Source organism: Siniperca chuatsi, linkage group LG16 (genome assembly GCF_020085105.1).
Source record: "Siniperca chuatsi isolate FFG_IHB_CAS linkage group LG16, ASM2008510v1, whole genome shotgun sequence".
Taxonomy (NCBI): domain Eukaryota; kingdom Metazoa; phylum Chordata; class Actinopteri; order Centrarchiformes; family Sinipercidae; genus Siniperca; species Siniperca chuatsi.
The window spans coordinates 14,133,137-14,147,018 of record NC_058057.1 but is presented as its reverse complement, the minus strand read 5'-3'; the positions used below and the strand labels follow the sequence as shown (position 1 = coordinate 14,147,018).

General features: G+C 39.7%; 1 protein-coding gene across 6 annotated transcripts in view; it reads left to right on the top strand.

Annotated features, from left to right (window-relative positions):
- The window catches only part of si:dkey-71h2.2 (low density lipoprotein receptor adapter protein 1), a 45,087-nt gene that overhangs the window by 16,656 nt on the left and 14,549 nt on the right, over positions 1 to 13,882 (top strand). For all 6 annotated transcript variants that reach the window (XR_006374960.1, XM_044169614.1, XM_044169612.1 and 3 more), the window contains exons 2-3: positions 4,525 to 4,667; positions 6,967 to 7,079. Coding sequence is in view for 5 of the 6 variants with exons in the window: in XM_044169612.1 (XP_044025547.1) it covers positions 4,525 to 4,667; positions 6,967 to 7,079 (256 nt within the window). In the remaining variant the exon portion in view is untranslated. The remainder of the gene's footprint in view (positions 1 to 4,524; positions 4,668 to 6,966; positions 7,080 to 13,882) is intronic.

Sequence of the window (13,882 nt, the reverse complement as noted above, 5' to 3'; positions counted from 1 at the left end):
GGAGACGTTTTTTTTTTTGTTGTGGGGTCAATCAGAGCCAGAGGAAGTGAGGATACAGTAGGTGAAAGAGTTGCGTGGAGGGATAGAATTAAGAAAATAGTAAGAAGAGCAAGAGCTTGAAAGGAAGGACTTAACTTTACTTGGTTCCCCCTCAAGGCAGAATCAGGAAACCAGTTACACCCCCCCCTCCTCCCACACACACCATCCCAGCACACCATCTTCCCTGAATGTGCGGCCTATTTTCCCTGTCAAGGTGGTGTCCTAGATTCAAAGTTCCATCAGATGAGTACAACAGGCAAAGAGATCATATCAGGAAGGATGTGGAGGATGGGGGTGTCAGTTGGGTCTAAAAAGTAAGCTGAATGTTTCCTTACTCATATATTGATTTTGTACTTATTGCAATGGATTTAAACCAAGATGGTGTGTGGAAACTCCTTAGAAAAAATGGCCTACTTACTGACCTGTAGGGAAATTGAAAACAGGGAATGCTTGAATCCTGGAGCACACACTTATTCCAACAGTTTTTGCAATTCACTCGGATGATGGTATCTTGGGGAAATAATGTGTGTTTTCCCCCCTGCATGCCTGTGCATATGCCCTTTCTTGCTATATCGTGCCTCTGTGCATATCTGTGCGCTCCTGTTTGTGTTATTAATTAACCGTCAGTGAAGGTGTTCAGCCAGAGCAGAATTCATCGGGGTACGATTTCGACTTCTCAGTGCAAATTAAATTACCGAGCGTGGAGCTCAAAGAGACAGCTGGTGATCGCTGCATGTAGCTGAAGGCGTGCAGAGCGCATGGTACCTATTATACTACAACAGTCAGATCAGCTACTGTGAAATGCTTCCCTTTGCTCAACAATGTCTAGTACAGTGCTCAACATCTCAGGGCAATGGTATTATAACTCGTGTAACTTTAGGCAGAGTGTGGCAAAATGTCATCAAATTGCTCTGAACCTTCATTGTAATGCATTGATTCTTTTAGTGTGTGTCCCAACTGTGAGGCTTTTGTGTGAACATAATGGAATCAGTTCATTTACCGCAACAGCCTGGATGTGAAAGTGTTGCCAGGCATCAGTCTAATAAAGATGCAAACATTGTCAGTGCACCACCACGGCCTCGCCCTCCCTAATCTTGTTTTGTGCTCTTTTAAATTAGATCACCTTGACACACACACACACTCTTACACTAACACACACTAACACAGATGACAAATGTGCAGGATATAAAAAAATAAAAGTTCAAATTTTTAGTCTTCCTCAGTATTTTCTTCAACATGTTAAAATCCAATTAGCCTCCCCGCGCTTGTTCCTGTCACTCTTATCAGTCCCAGACCCTCTGTAGACTCACACAGGATTTATTAAAAATGTAAGCGCTCCTCTTTTAGGGGGATAATATATTGGAAACCCTGCAGCATCAACATGCAGCTCTTTAATAATTTATGTGTGTAGCCTGGTGAAGACACAACATGGACTGTAGCACTTCAGCTTTGTAGTGCTGGGACATTTTTAATGAACGCAACCATGCAATATATCTTTTGACCAGGAGTTGCTGTATTGCACCTTTGGATGACCCAAACTATATTGAAGGACTGATATTAGACTTGATCAAGGTGAAGTATATTTTAATCGTTAAGCCCCACCACCCTTAGTTACTGTTGCTACACCTGTCAAGCTTTCCATTCCAGTATGGTGCATATGCAGTTTACAGTCATAACGGTGGCAGATTTACTGCTCAAAGTAATTTTTAGTAACAGTGGGTCTCTGATTTCACACATAAGTAAACAAAATCAGGCTTCTCATTTCCAGGTGAAATTCATCTGAAATTATGACTCACTAGCAGTTTTTATCAGCTGCAGCTAGCTAGCTAAGTAACGCTAATTCCATGAGTTGGTTGAAAACGCCATCACCAGCTGACTTTTTAATGTTTCCAGCTAACTCGTTTTAAAGAAGTTACCCTGTAAAAGTGTCTTAAATACTCTATGCACATGGTGGCTATATAGATATAATGCTTAAAGACTGAGGCTGAAACTACATGTCCCAGGTAAAAAGTCAGCATTCCTTACCGTCATGATGACGACTGTAAGGCTGCTTCTGGTAATGAGTTAGGTTGTGGTTGTTAGCATTGAACTTCCCCAAACCAAATAAAGAGCAGGACAAAACTCCTAATGTTACTCCAAACTCTGATATGGTAGCATCTTGGCAATTTTCCTAATGTAACATGTAATCCCAAAATCTAATGTAGTTAGATATACTAACTCTTCGCCGTAGAAGTGTAGATAGTAAGCTTGTTAGCTGGGCGTACTAATGTTTGCAGCTTATGTTAATTTAGATAAAAACACTGTTTAACCAATTCTGTACACTTTTGCTCTTGTATTTTTGGTTTTGAAGAGGCTAGAAACTGGCCTGTAGTGCCTAGTTACGATTGCTAACCTATAAATGAACAATTGCTGTTTGGGGGATGGGTTTAGAGAACGCTTAATTGGCGATACCCATCTCTGTTTGTTATTAGTTTTTTACCCCATTGTGCTCTTTCTTCATTAGCTTTCTGTATGTCAAAAACTGTACATTTCCACAGCTTTTAGTAGCATGGTAGTGGTTTTCAAACCACCGGTAGCTTTCTAGGATTGGTAAACTTCAATCTTACAATTGGTGTAGAACCATGCAAATATTATTTGGTTTTATTTGCCAAGATAGTTAAATATCCACTGCTGAGAATTTTGCTGTCCCTTCAATTCATAGGAAGTGAATGGAATTATGTTTGTTTGTGATGTTTAAAGATTCTTTTGTAAAATTCAACAGTAAACTGCCTTTCCAGAAATAGTGTCCCTTATTTTATTATGCCTTTACATTGTTAAGAGTGTAGCTGAACCTGACCTCTGACCTCCTGTGGAGAGAGGAAAGAGAGAGCATGAATTTCTCCCTCATGGATCAATAGAGCATTAATGGTCACCACCATTTAAGAATGTTTTTTAATGCTGGCTAATCTGCTGGCTCAGAACAATTAATTGCTTTTAAGTAGCAAAGGCACAACTTCCATGTTTGACTAAACATGAGACTCTCATTCTTAATCCTCACAATACCTCTCATCCAGAACAGTCAAAAGCAACAAACCATGCTGCCCACCATGTACCTAAGCAATCACATTTAATAACATCAAATGTGCTCTCTGGTTTTGAAGTAGCCCCATGGCATGATTGAAGATTAGTTAATAATTCAGAGTTGTTGGAAGCGTTGTAAGGGGATGGTGGTCTCTGCTGTTCGCCTTCACAGCTGCATGGGGCCTGCCAGTGACAGATGGCTCAGCCCATGTGGAGAATTTGCTGCCAGTATAGCCCAGTAGAGTGTTGGACACTGATAGTGTGTGTCTCTTTCTCTTTCTCTCTCTCTCTCTCTCTCTACATGCTTTTCATATTCATTCTCTTTGTCAATCTCACGCTCTCATTTCAGTGTGTGTGTGTGTGTGTGTGTGTGTGTGTGTGTGTTATGAGCAGAAATACCTCTGTAAGGAGAAGGGAAACAAAGAAGGGCAAAGCATGTGAATTTCACTTCTATGTCTATTCATCAGTTGGTCGTGCACATATTGTGTGGTTGTTTTTATCACGGCGTCTTTGCTGTTAAAAGACTGCTTGGAAATGCTGTGAATTAATGGATCATGTTTCACTTATCGCCCCATTAAGGTTATCACAGAATTGGACCGTTGCTTAGTTTTGTAAGTTGTTCCTCTCCTGATGCTCCACTGCAGGGTGTCCAGGTGTCGCTTAGAGATATTTTAAGTTCTCTGCATGGGCGCAGTCCCGTTCCCTGTCCACAGTCGTCAGCTAGAGGACAGCTTGGTGCTACCTGTTGGAAATCACAGCAACAGCAGGACATTGCAGCCATTTTGTACAGTCCATCAGAGCCCAGCTGACTGGGTTTATGGGGCCTGTGCAACAATTTTCTGAGATCCACACATTTTTCTACTATAGAAACCTTAGCTTCTTACCCTGTAAGAGAACGTAAGAGATTAATAGCATGTAAGATGTATTTGCACACACAATTTTCAACTTTTCTGATCACAGAATTATTAATATTAATATCTCACATAATTTGTGCAAAGTCTGACTGTTTATCCACAGCATTGTCTACTCTGCTGTGATGTTACTCTGCCAACTCTCATGCTGTCTGTGCTGAGGGTAGTAAACAGTCTGCTCAACAAACTATACAATGAAGACACTGACTTGAAAACTAATTCTGACAGATTTTTAGAAATTTAAATGTATATTTAAGGAGTTGTGACACATTTCTTTCAAGGTGATTTTTCCTAACATGTGAGCCCCCTTTCAAAATAACTGATATGACTATTTAAGTGCATTATGTGACATCTATCATTTTCAAGCGTCCATCCACAACTATTGGAAAAGATGATAATTGTTTTCCTGGACTTTAGTGAAGTACATTTCACAATTCTTCTAATTATATACCTTTGTTTAGCCATATCAGAGCATTTTGTTGATTTCCTAAATCCTGTCTTTTTGCCCAACCAGAGCTGCCAGAGAACTGGACGGACACCAAGGAGACTCTGCTGGAGGGGATGGTGTTCAATGTGAAGTACCTGGGTATGACCCTGGTGGGCCAGCCCAAAGGAGAGGACATGGCTTCAGCTGCCATTCACAGAATTGTTGCCACTGTGAGTCACTGGTCCCTTTCTGACTCATATAGCCTTATAATGGAAGTTATATTGACTGACATTTTATGATAAGTACTACTAGTGATACAGCACATATGATTGTACTGGTTCTGATGTTTGCAAACAATGTTGCATAAACTTCTGTAGGCAAGCTCAGCACCTTCAATAGCAACGTGAAATTTCCAGAGTGACATTGTGAAGATTTCAATTACAGCGATGCTTTTTATAGAAATTCTCTTGTGGATTTGTGAAATTACAGCCTCAAACTGCAGTGCACATTATCTGAATGACTTAAAGGGGAATACTTGTCAAATTTAGATTTTACCAATGTTATTCTGTTGACCCAGGACAATATTTAGTCAGGGTGATCATTTATGATAAATTGGTAAATCGTTGCACCATGTTTACAGTATAATACAACTTGGGGTACCACTACAGACAATGAATATAAGTTGTCCTTTATGTCAGTAATTCAGTCAGTCACAGCTCAGCAAATGTATTCTCATGGCCAGAAAACCATTGTGGACACTTTCATAATCATCCAAGTGTAGTGTCAGTATTAATGGATCAGTGCGACCTTTCAAGTTAGCATGCAGGACAAACAGTCCATTCTAAGGAAAAGGTTTAGATTCAGATGTTCTGGAAAATATTTAACTGCCCACCAGAATAACTTTAAACTAAGTAATCAGTGTCATTCAACTTCAACTTTGTGTAATTCTCTTGGCATGTAGTTATAGTTGGGTAATGTTTATATCAAGGTCAGTGTGGCTGCATGGAAACACAACTGCCAGGATTATCAAGGGTTGCACATGTGCAGCAGTCAAATCAGTGATATGATGTTTACTTAACAACACTGAGCCACATAGGGGATTTCTGAGCAGTTTTCTACATCAATTCAGAATCCCGTCAGTTTTCACAAGACTGTTTTGAAAACTGCGAACAGACTGTTATAATGATATGGCATTTCAACCAGTGAGTTTGTAGACATACAAAACCCCCAATTATTTGCATGTTTTTATGCACACAAATTTATTTCCTCCTAATTTTTCTTTCATGCTCACACACATGCACACCTTTTCATTGAACACCGCCAACAATAAGAATGTCTAATCTGTTGGAAGGGCTTTCTCTGCAGAAAGAAAAGCCTGGCACAGGCAGCCTAATCATAAACCTCCCACTTCTCAGTTAGAGACTGAACGGAACCTAATGGCAGGATTAAGATTCAATTGATTTACACTAGGACAGAAAAAGCAACTCACTTGTCTCTGTCTGTTCCCTTGGTAACCAATCAACCTGAATGGGATTACTGAATACATTGGTTACTTTTCCATTTGCTACATGCTTTAGTCATGATAAGACAAGGCTGAGGGACCGAACATATAGAGCAAGGCTGAACTTGGCGTATCTCAAGCTGACAGATTGGTTTTTGCCTTGTGGCATGACATGAGTAACATGACAGAAGAAAATGTGTTTGTTAGCACTTCCTACGTGAATAAGCTGCCACAGCACCCTTTCTCTCCCTATTATAATGTCAGTTTCCAATATTGTAACTGCTGTGTGTTTAAGCAGAATGTGCTGTTCATTGTCACCATGGCCAGGGCATTTAGGCTCCTACAGCAAGCTATGGCACCATTCCTGTTGTCCTTCAGAAGTCCTAGTTTTTGTTTAAGCAAAGGTGCCACTCCTTTTTATCCTCTTCACTGTTGGCCCTTATTTCACCTCCTGCAAAAATGAAAGAGTTCTCATGCAGGGTGAATGTAGAAATGTGCGGTAAATTATGAAATCATTTCCTTACTTTCTTCTTTCCCCTCTGTATTTTTTCAGTCATTTATTTAACAGTCACTCTACTAATTCTTGACCTGATATCATTTGGTTGTGAAACTAAACTGCTCTCATTTGCTAGCTAATTGCATGGTAAGGAGGTCATTGTCATTGTCAACAGGCGCTCTCACAGACTGCAAGCTCAGCACTATGGCCGTATTTTCTGAAACTCCAGATGGAGCAGAGCGGCAGGGGGAGTCAGTGGCTGCCAACCCGACCTCGAGTACTCATTCTGGGCTACACATTGCAGCTTTCCTCCCCCCGTTCTGTCACCTTTTTATAAATTCCCCACATTTCTGGGACAACTCATGCAGGCTGCTTTGAGGGTTCTTGGTTTTTAATCAGAAGTGAGATCATCTTATATTTATGTCAGAGTGACAGGCTAGCTCTGTCTATACCTGTGGCAAGATTTTCTCTATCTGATTTTAATGTGTGTGTATGTGTGTGTATTATGTGTTTTCATATGTCATATCCACAGGCCAGAGCCAGAGCTAAAAAGTTTCGGAAAGTAACACTGACAGTCTCACCGAAAGGCATCATCATCACAGACACAGAGACTACAGACCTCATAGAAAATGTCTCCATATACAGGTAAAAACTGAAACATCTCAATAAATACTGGATGGATTGCCATGAAATTGTATACAGACATTCATGGTTCCCAAAGGATGAATCCTACCGTCTTTGCTGATCCCCTGACTTTTACTCTAGCGCCACCATGAGGTTGACATTTGTGGTTTTGAGTGAAATATCATGACAACTATTTGATGGATTGCCATAGAATTTGGTACAAACATTCTTGTCCCCCTCAGGAGGAATTATAATCATTTTGGTGATCCCCTTCTTGTCAAGCGCCAACATCAGGTCACAATTATTATTGTCCAACACATTGGTTTACCAGTAAGACTAATTATATTCAAATCAAAGTCATCATAATTTGTGTTTAGTGCTAATTAGCTAATGTTAGCGTGCTAACAGGCTAAACTAAGATGTTGACCATGGTCTACACTACACCTGCTAAACATCGGCATGTTAGCATTGTCATTGTGAGCATGTTACCATGAGTGTTTAGCTCAAAGCACTGCTGTGCTTAAGTGCAACCTCACATAGCCAATAGCATGGCTGTTGACTCTGAAGATTCTAATTGGAAAAACACGTAATTAATATCAGAATATACAGAGAAGAAGAAGTGATAAAGAAGTGAGACAAGCGCTCCAGAAGAGTGCACATTTCTACGGTTCAGGACTCAATTTAGATTTCCATTCAATGCAAGTATTTTTTCTTTAGATTGCCATTGTGTCCAGCCATTTACTGTAGTGTACAATGTGCTTTTACATGTTCCAAGTGGCAGTGACCTCATTTAGGACTACCGGCTTCATGCAAATAATTGAAAACATCATGCAAAACATTAAGAATTCCATGACTGCATGCAGAGTGTAACTTTAAATGTTCATATACAGTAGTTACCTCAAAGAGTAAATGCCTGACTTTATAAGGATGGGTTAGCAATATGACACCATACATAATCACTTAACATGGGTTCATTAAAGGAATGGCTCATTAATTAAATCGTTGCTATTCCATTTTTTATTTGTTTTATTAAAAGGGTCATCACCTATGCCTGACAATGCTGGTAATCCTTCAAGTTGAGTCGTAAAAACAAAGAAGTGTCTTCATCTGATACGTGAAGAAACTGATATCCTCTAACTAGGTCACTTTCCCCTCTGTCCATTGCTTGGGCTCCTTTTGCAGGATTGAACCAAGCAGTTCTCTGCTCAGAGCTGTTGTGAGTCTCATGTTTGATCAATTCACTTGGAAACCAATAATGGGAGGGCAGGAGGGGGTTGCTGGGGGGGTGTCTGTTACTGTCTGTCTGTGTCAATGAAAGCTAACCTCTTTCAGCACCATGCTAGGTTTCATTCTACCAAATCAGTGAAGTGTGTGTGTGTGTGTGTGTGTGTGTGTGTGTGTGTGTGTGGATTGTGATATGTTAAAATAAATGCTGGCTTCCCCTCTCTGGATAGCCTCGTGTCATTGAGGATTACAGTCTAAACATCATATGGCTGGACTGTGATTACAGAACAGGCTGTGATAAAGACAGGGACTGTGTGTGTGTGTGTATGTGTGTGTGAGAGAGGATACATGTGGTTGGTGTGTGTTCGTGTGTGCGTATAGGTCTGCATCCCCTTCTGATCCACCTTATCAGCGGTAACAGACTACAGTCCAGGGGAATCAGCCTCGTCTTTGATCTCCTTATCTTTCCCCTCTTCTCCTTCCCCCTTTCATTTTCACTGTCTAGAAAGAAATTGTTTTTTTCTGCTCATATTAACATAAAAAGAGCTCTAAACATAGGAATACCCACAGCTAATTGCCCACTTTGAAACTCAAGCTGCCAGTCTTTGCCAAAACTCCAGAGTGATGATAAATGAGAGATTGAAGGACCACATGCAGAGCTTTGGGTTGACTGAGAATTGATGTATCCCCTTTATGAGACCCCACCCCCACCTCCTTACAGCCCCTTTCCCCTCTTGCCCCTCCTTTCTAGTGTCTTATTTTAGTTGCACGTAATCCATTTATTGGCCAGTAAAGCAATTGAAGGGTGAAAGAAATTGGAGTGTAGATGTAAGAGAATGGATCAAATCAGACTGTTTATTGTGCATAACAAACAAGGGTGAAAACATTTAGATACACAAGGTGTTTGTGTTTGTGTACACATATGTCCACTCATGAATGGAGATATGAGCATTTAAGTATGTACCTCACACAGTGAATGTATGTAAATGTATTTGTTTGTCGAGTTAATAGTGCATTCACACTTACTGGAAGTCGGGCTGCTTCCCTCAGGGGAAGCTTAGTGGGGGATAGAAAACAGACAGGAAGGCATTGCGCATCGCATTGGAAATGGGATCCTTGCAGCCATCACCCTCCCACCCCATCCACCCACAGCTACCCACACACATACCCACCCACACTCAAACAATGCAATATCATCCTTATCAGTGGCATTTAAGTTTTCAGTTTCACAACCTGATAATGAATTCAGCAAGCCTTGGCAGCCACCCCGTTCCTGACAGCGGACTTTAAAGTGCATCTAATTTGCAGCATCAGACACTCAAGTTGTATTATCATGAGCTTGATCTTCCAACATGAGCAAGTCTGCCTTGTAGTGCTGCTGTAGGTCTAACCGATGGCAGGGATTAGGCCAAGGACTAAACCACACTGGAGGTTAGATGATATTCTACAACAACAGTAAAGCTGGATTATTTTGACAATATCAAATAGTTGTTTTTACCAAATGGGGTATCAAAATATATATGTCAATATTTTACAGATAGCCATTGAAGCTTAGATATACATACACAGAAAAATGTTGATGTGATGATCCAACATATAGAAGCATTTGCCGTTCATTTCACTGGAGAAATGTTTAGTAGAAGAAAGTTTAGAAATGTATCATTTAACTATGACCAGGAAAACACCAAAGTCCCACATGATATCTAATCTCATGTAATGATATACAGTAGAACATTTTCAATACCAGAGCCAGCAGTCAATAAGCTTAGCTTAGCATAAAGACTGAAAGCAGGGGGAAACTGCCGAAGCACACAAACCATAACGTGGTTAACACTTTTTTTTTTTTTTTTTTTTACAAGGTAAACAAACAAGATATAAAATGTTAATCTGTGAGTTTTGGAGCAAGGCAGGCTAGCTGTTTCCCCCTGCGTCCATTCTTTATGCTAAGCTAAGATAACTTCTCCTGGCACTAGCTACACACTTAATGCACAGACATGAGAGGGGTATCGATCTATTCTCATCTAACTCCCTCTAAAGGGAATATGCAGCGTAGTTCCCAAAATGCCAAATTATTCTTTTAAAACAGAATATGTTGGATCAGAAAAAATGACAAATCTGTATTAAACACATATTTACATTTCAAAGCTGTGTGAAACAAAACAAATTGTGTATTTTCCGTTATTGGGTCATACACAGATTTGCCACTTACTGGATCAGTAGACAAGTGGCTTGTTTGATTTTCAGTATTGACAGGCTTTTGTGTACAATACTATATAAACCCGGTCTAAATCCAGGTTTCGAAAATAACATACAGGCAGTGATACTTGCACCTCCCAATAAACACAACATTGTGAGGTGTTGAGCTTCCATCTGGACCGGTGTTACTGATTTTTATTCTGACAAGAGCTCTCAGAGATCGACCAGCATATCAATCAGCAAAACATGTGGGTCAGAAAAGCAGAGCTGGAACTATAGCTGACACTCCACTTGGTAATGATGCACATTGTTTTGACATACCATTAGATTTTGTGTTATGTCTGTAGGATCCCTGAACAGTGTGATATACACGTGCCAGTGTTTTGACATTCATGAAAATATTTTTCCATTTTCTGTTTGTTTGAGATTTAGCTTTTTTCACCATTTTTCAAAAAAATGTTTTGATGACTGCTTCCCTGCAGCAAAAGCAAAGTGCTGTTTTTCATTATTGCTCATATGTCGGGTAAAAAGTTGAACAAAAGTAGTTCATTGTTAAACAGCATACCTGCTTTATTCAGTGTATATACAGAATTTGAGACTTTGATGTATGAAGTTCTGTTCAGGCTTTGTACTGTAAATATTTAAATATTTCCATTGATATTCTCTCTCTGCCTCACAAACACCGGTGCTCTACAGAGTGAGGAGATCAAAGGCTTGCAGTTCACAGAGCCCCTTTGGAGATATGATGCAGACTGACAGCTCAGCTTCTGTTGTTCAAGCCTAGTGAAAAACTCTGCGATGGTGTCAATTATTTGTTTTAATGTTGTTGTTTCAAGCTGAAGGCTTATTTTGTGAATATGATCCATTGTGTGGTGCATTAAAAGGTTTTTTCTTCTACCAGTTGTCTTATAATGTGTGAAATCTGCATGCACCAGGATTTTTAAGAGACCTTTGTTCATGCACATATTCATCACACTCCATAGAAGTTGCTGTAAATCGAAGAGGAAGCTTGTGTGTCTTTGCCTATAAGATGCAATCTTAAATGTGTATTCACTCCAATGAGATGTCTTAATTTAGAGATTCACATTATTGTCACATGTATGCCATATTATAATGAACATGCTGTTTGATACATTCATATTTGTGAAAAACGTTGAAGCTGTTGATAAGGAGATGGGGTGCAAATTTCATAATTTCCATGTTCACCATCATTGTATAATTTTGTACACAGTTCAATGTTAAAATTACAGTCATTTGTTCTTGGGGGCAGCTAGTCAGACAGGCACTGTATGTGCACTGACCTATTTGCTCATTTTGCTTATGCTTACAGCTGAATGTTCTGGGAAATCTAACTGCATATTGTGGACAATGTATAACATTTCTTGTTGAAATGCATTTGTTAAACTCAGCACTTCTGGGTGTCTCTCTCTACTGCAATATACAATAAGAGAGAGGAGTCTGCTGAGTTCCAGGCATTGGCAGTGTTTGCAGACTTTGTATCTTCTGGCTACAGTCTTCATCTGACTGTTATTTAGATCTTTTGTGGAACCTTTATTTAAATTTTGTATAACATGCTCAGGGTGGGACTTTTAATTAGAACTGTGATAAGTTTAAAGAAAGAAAATCAAAACCAAAATCATTGGCAGCTTTTAAATAACTTTCATGCAAAGGCACAGTCACAGTCTTTTCTTGTTCTTTGTTTGTTCTTCTGCTTTATATTGTCTTTCAAAACCCTAAAGCATTGAATCCCTAAAAGACAAGACTGCTTTACCATCACCACAGTTACTGATTTAATTACTATTGATTGATAGTACTGCTACTGTAGAGTCTGTGGAGGCTAAAACAATACAAGTGCACAGAAATAAGTGAAATTCAGGTTGTGCAAAATATTAGGGAGAAAGTAGATACTATCTCAATAAGATGATAATTAAGTTTATATTGAGCAGTTACAGTACTTTGGTTACATCACACTTGTTTTCCAAACCTAAATAGGTCAAATAGGCCCTTTCAACTTCTTCTCTGCTCATTTTTCTACAATTAAGGCCCAAATACAAGTTGGAGCACGGGGGAGAGGGGGGAATACAGAGCTGGGTGTCCTGGGCATTGCAATGTGGGTCATGCAGCAGTGGTGCAAGCCAGCAAACAATCTGAGAGAGAAATCTGAAGGCTGGTGATTTCATGCTTGATGTTTGATCAAATAAATTACTTAATTTTTAGTGCCCTTTTTGAATTGGGGCTATCAGCTACAGATCCCTTTTTGTATACAAGTTACTGTAATGACAGCAGATTACATAGAGATCCACACACCACTGACTGCAGTCCAATGGCGTCTTCCTTCACTGGTGATGATGACATGCATGCAGAGATCCTGAGTATCTATGTCTAATTGAGATAGAATGATTTGAAGTGTTCTATTCAGAGAAAAATAACAACTTCGGCCCGTACAGCATATTTCTATATCAGGCATAATGAGAGTAAAAGCACCCAATCTTGTCCTTGTGCTGCTTATAATAAAGGTTGTATGTTCAATTATAGTGGCAAAGTGCATCAAGTGCATCACTCACTGTGGCTCATTTACACATCTATATAAAGCAACAAACATGACATGCACTGCTGGTTCAGGTAACGACCTCAGACAGACATACAGGGTCACTCAAGATCGATACCGCTTCTAATAGCCTGCATAAAAACCGACAAAACAAATCCATCGGTTTGTTGTTCATCGCTTCAGTGAATACATACAAGGTGTTGTGGAGGAGCAAAATGGCTTGGTGGACTTTGTCTGAATTGGTTTTAGATAACCATTGAAAATAACCTGTCATGGCTGTCCCTGGATTTGCAGACAGTTGGATTTCTTGAAAACCAGATATTAAATCCAGGAAAGATTCAGTGTGACTGTTGGGAATGAGGTCTAAAGTGCAATATAGTCACGGCGGAGATCATTTCTTAATCCAAGACTTTCCATTTGCCTCTGACAGTAAAAATTCAGATATTTCAACAGAAGCCGCAATATATTATGTAATCGTCAGGGAGGTTATTTCAGAAATGAACAGTTTTCTATATCTGATTTCCTGCAGACAAATAAGACAAAAGTCATACTTTTTAAGCTGGCATGTTGGCATAGCTCAAACCCAAAATTTGTAGGTTGTCCCTGTTCCTCCATTATCATAACACCTCTGAGCCTTACATGGAAAACCTTGAATCCACAAAGAAATATTATATCAACATTTGAATTGATTTTTGCATGTAACACATTGTGTTGTGAGAATATGAAGCACTGAAGAGCTCGCTCACAGCTTCAAGCATCTCTCATGGATGTCACTGGTGCTCATTTGTCTCCTGCTCCACCATTCCCAGCTGTGGGACTTAATCAGCATAATATTCATAACCACCTCTCTCATCCT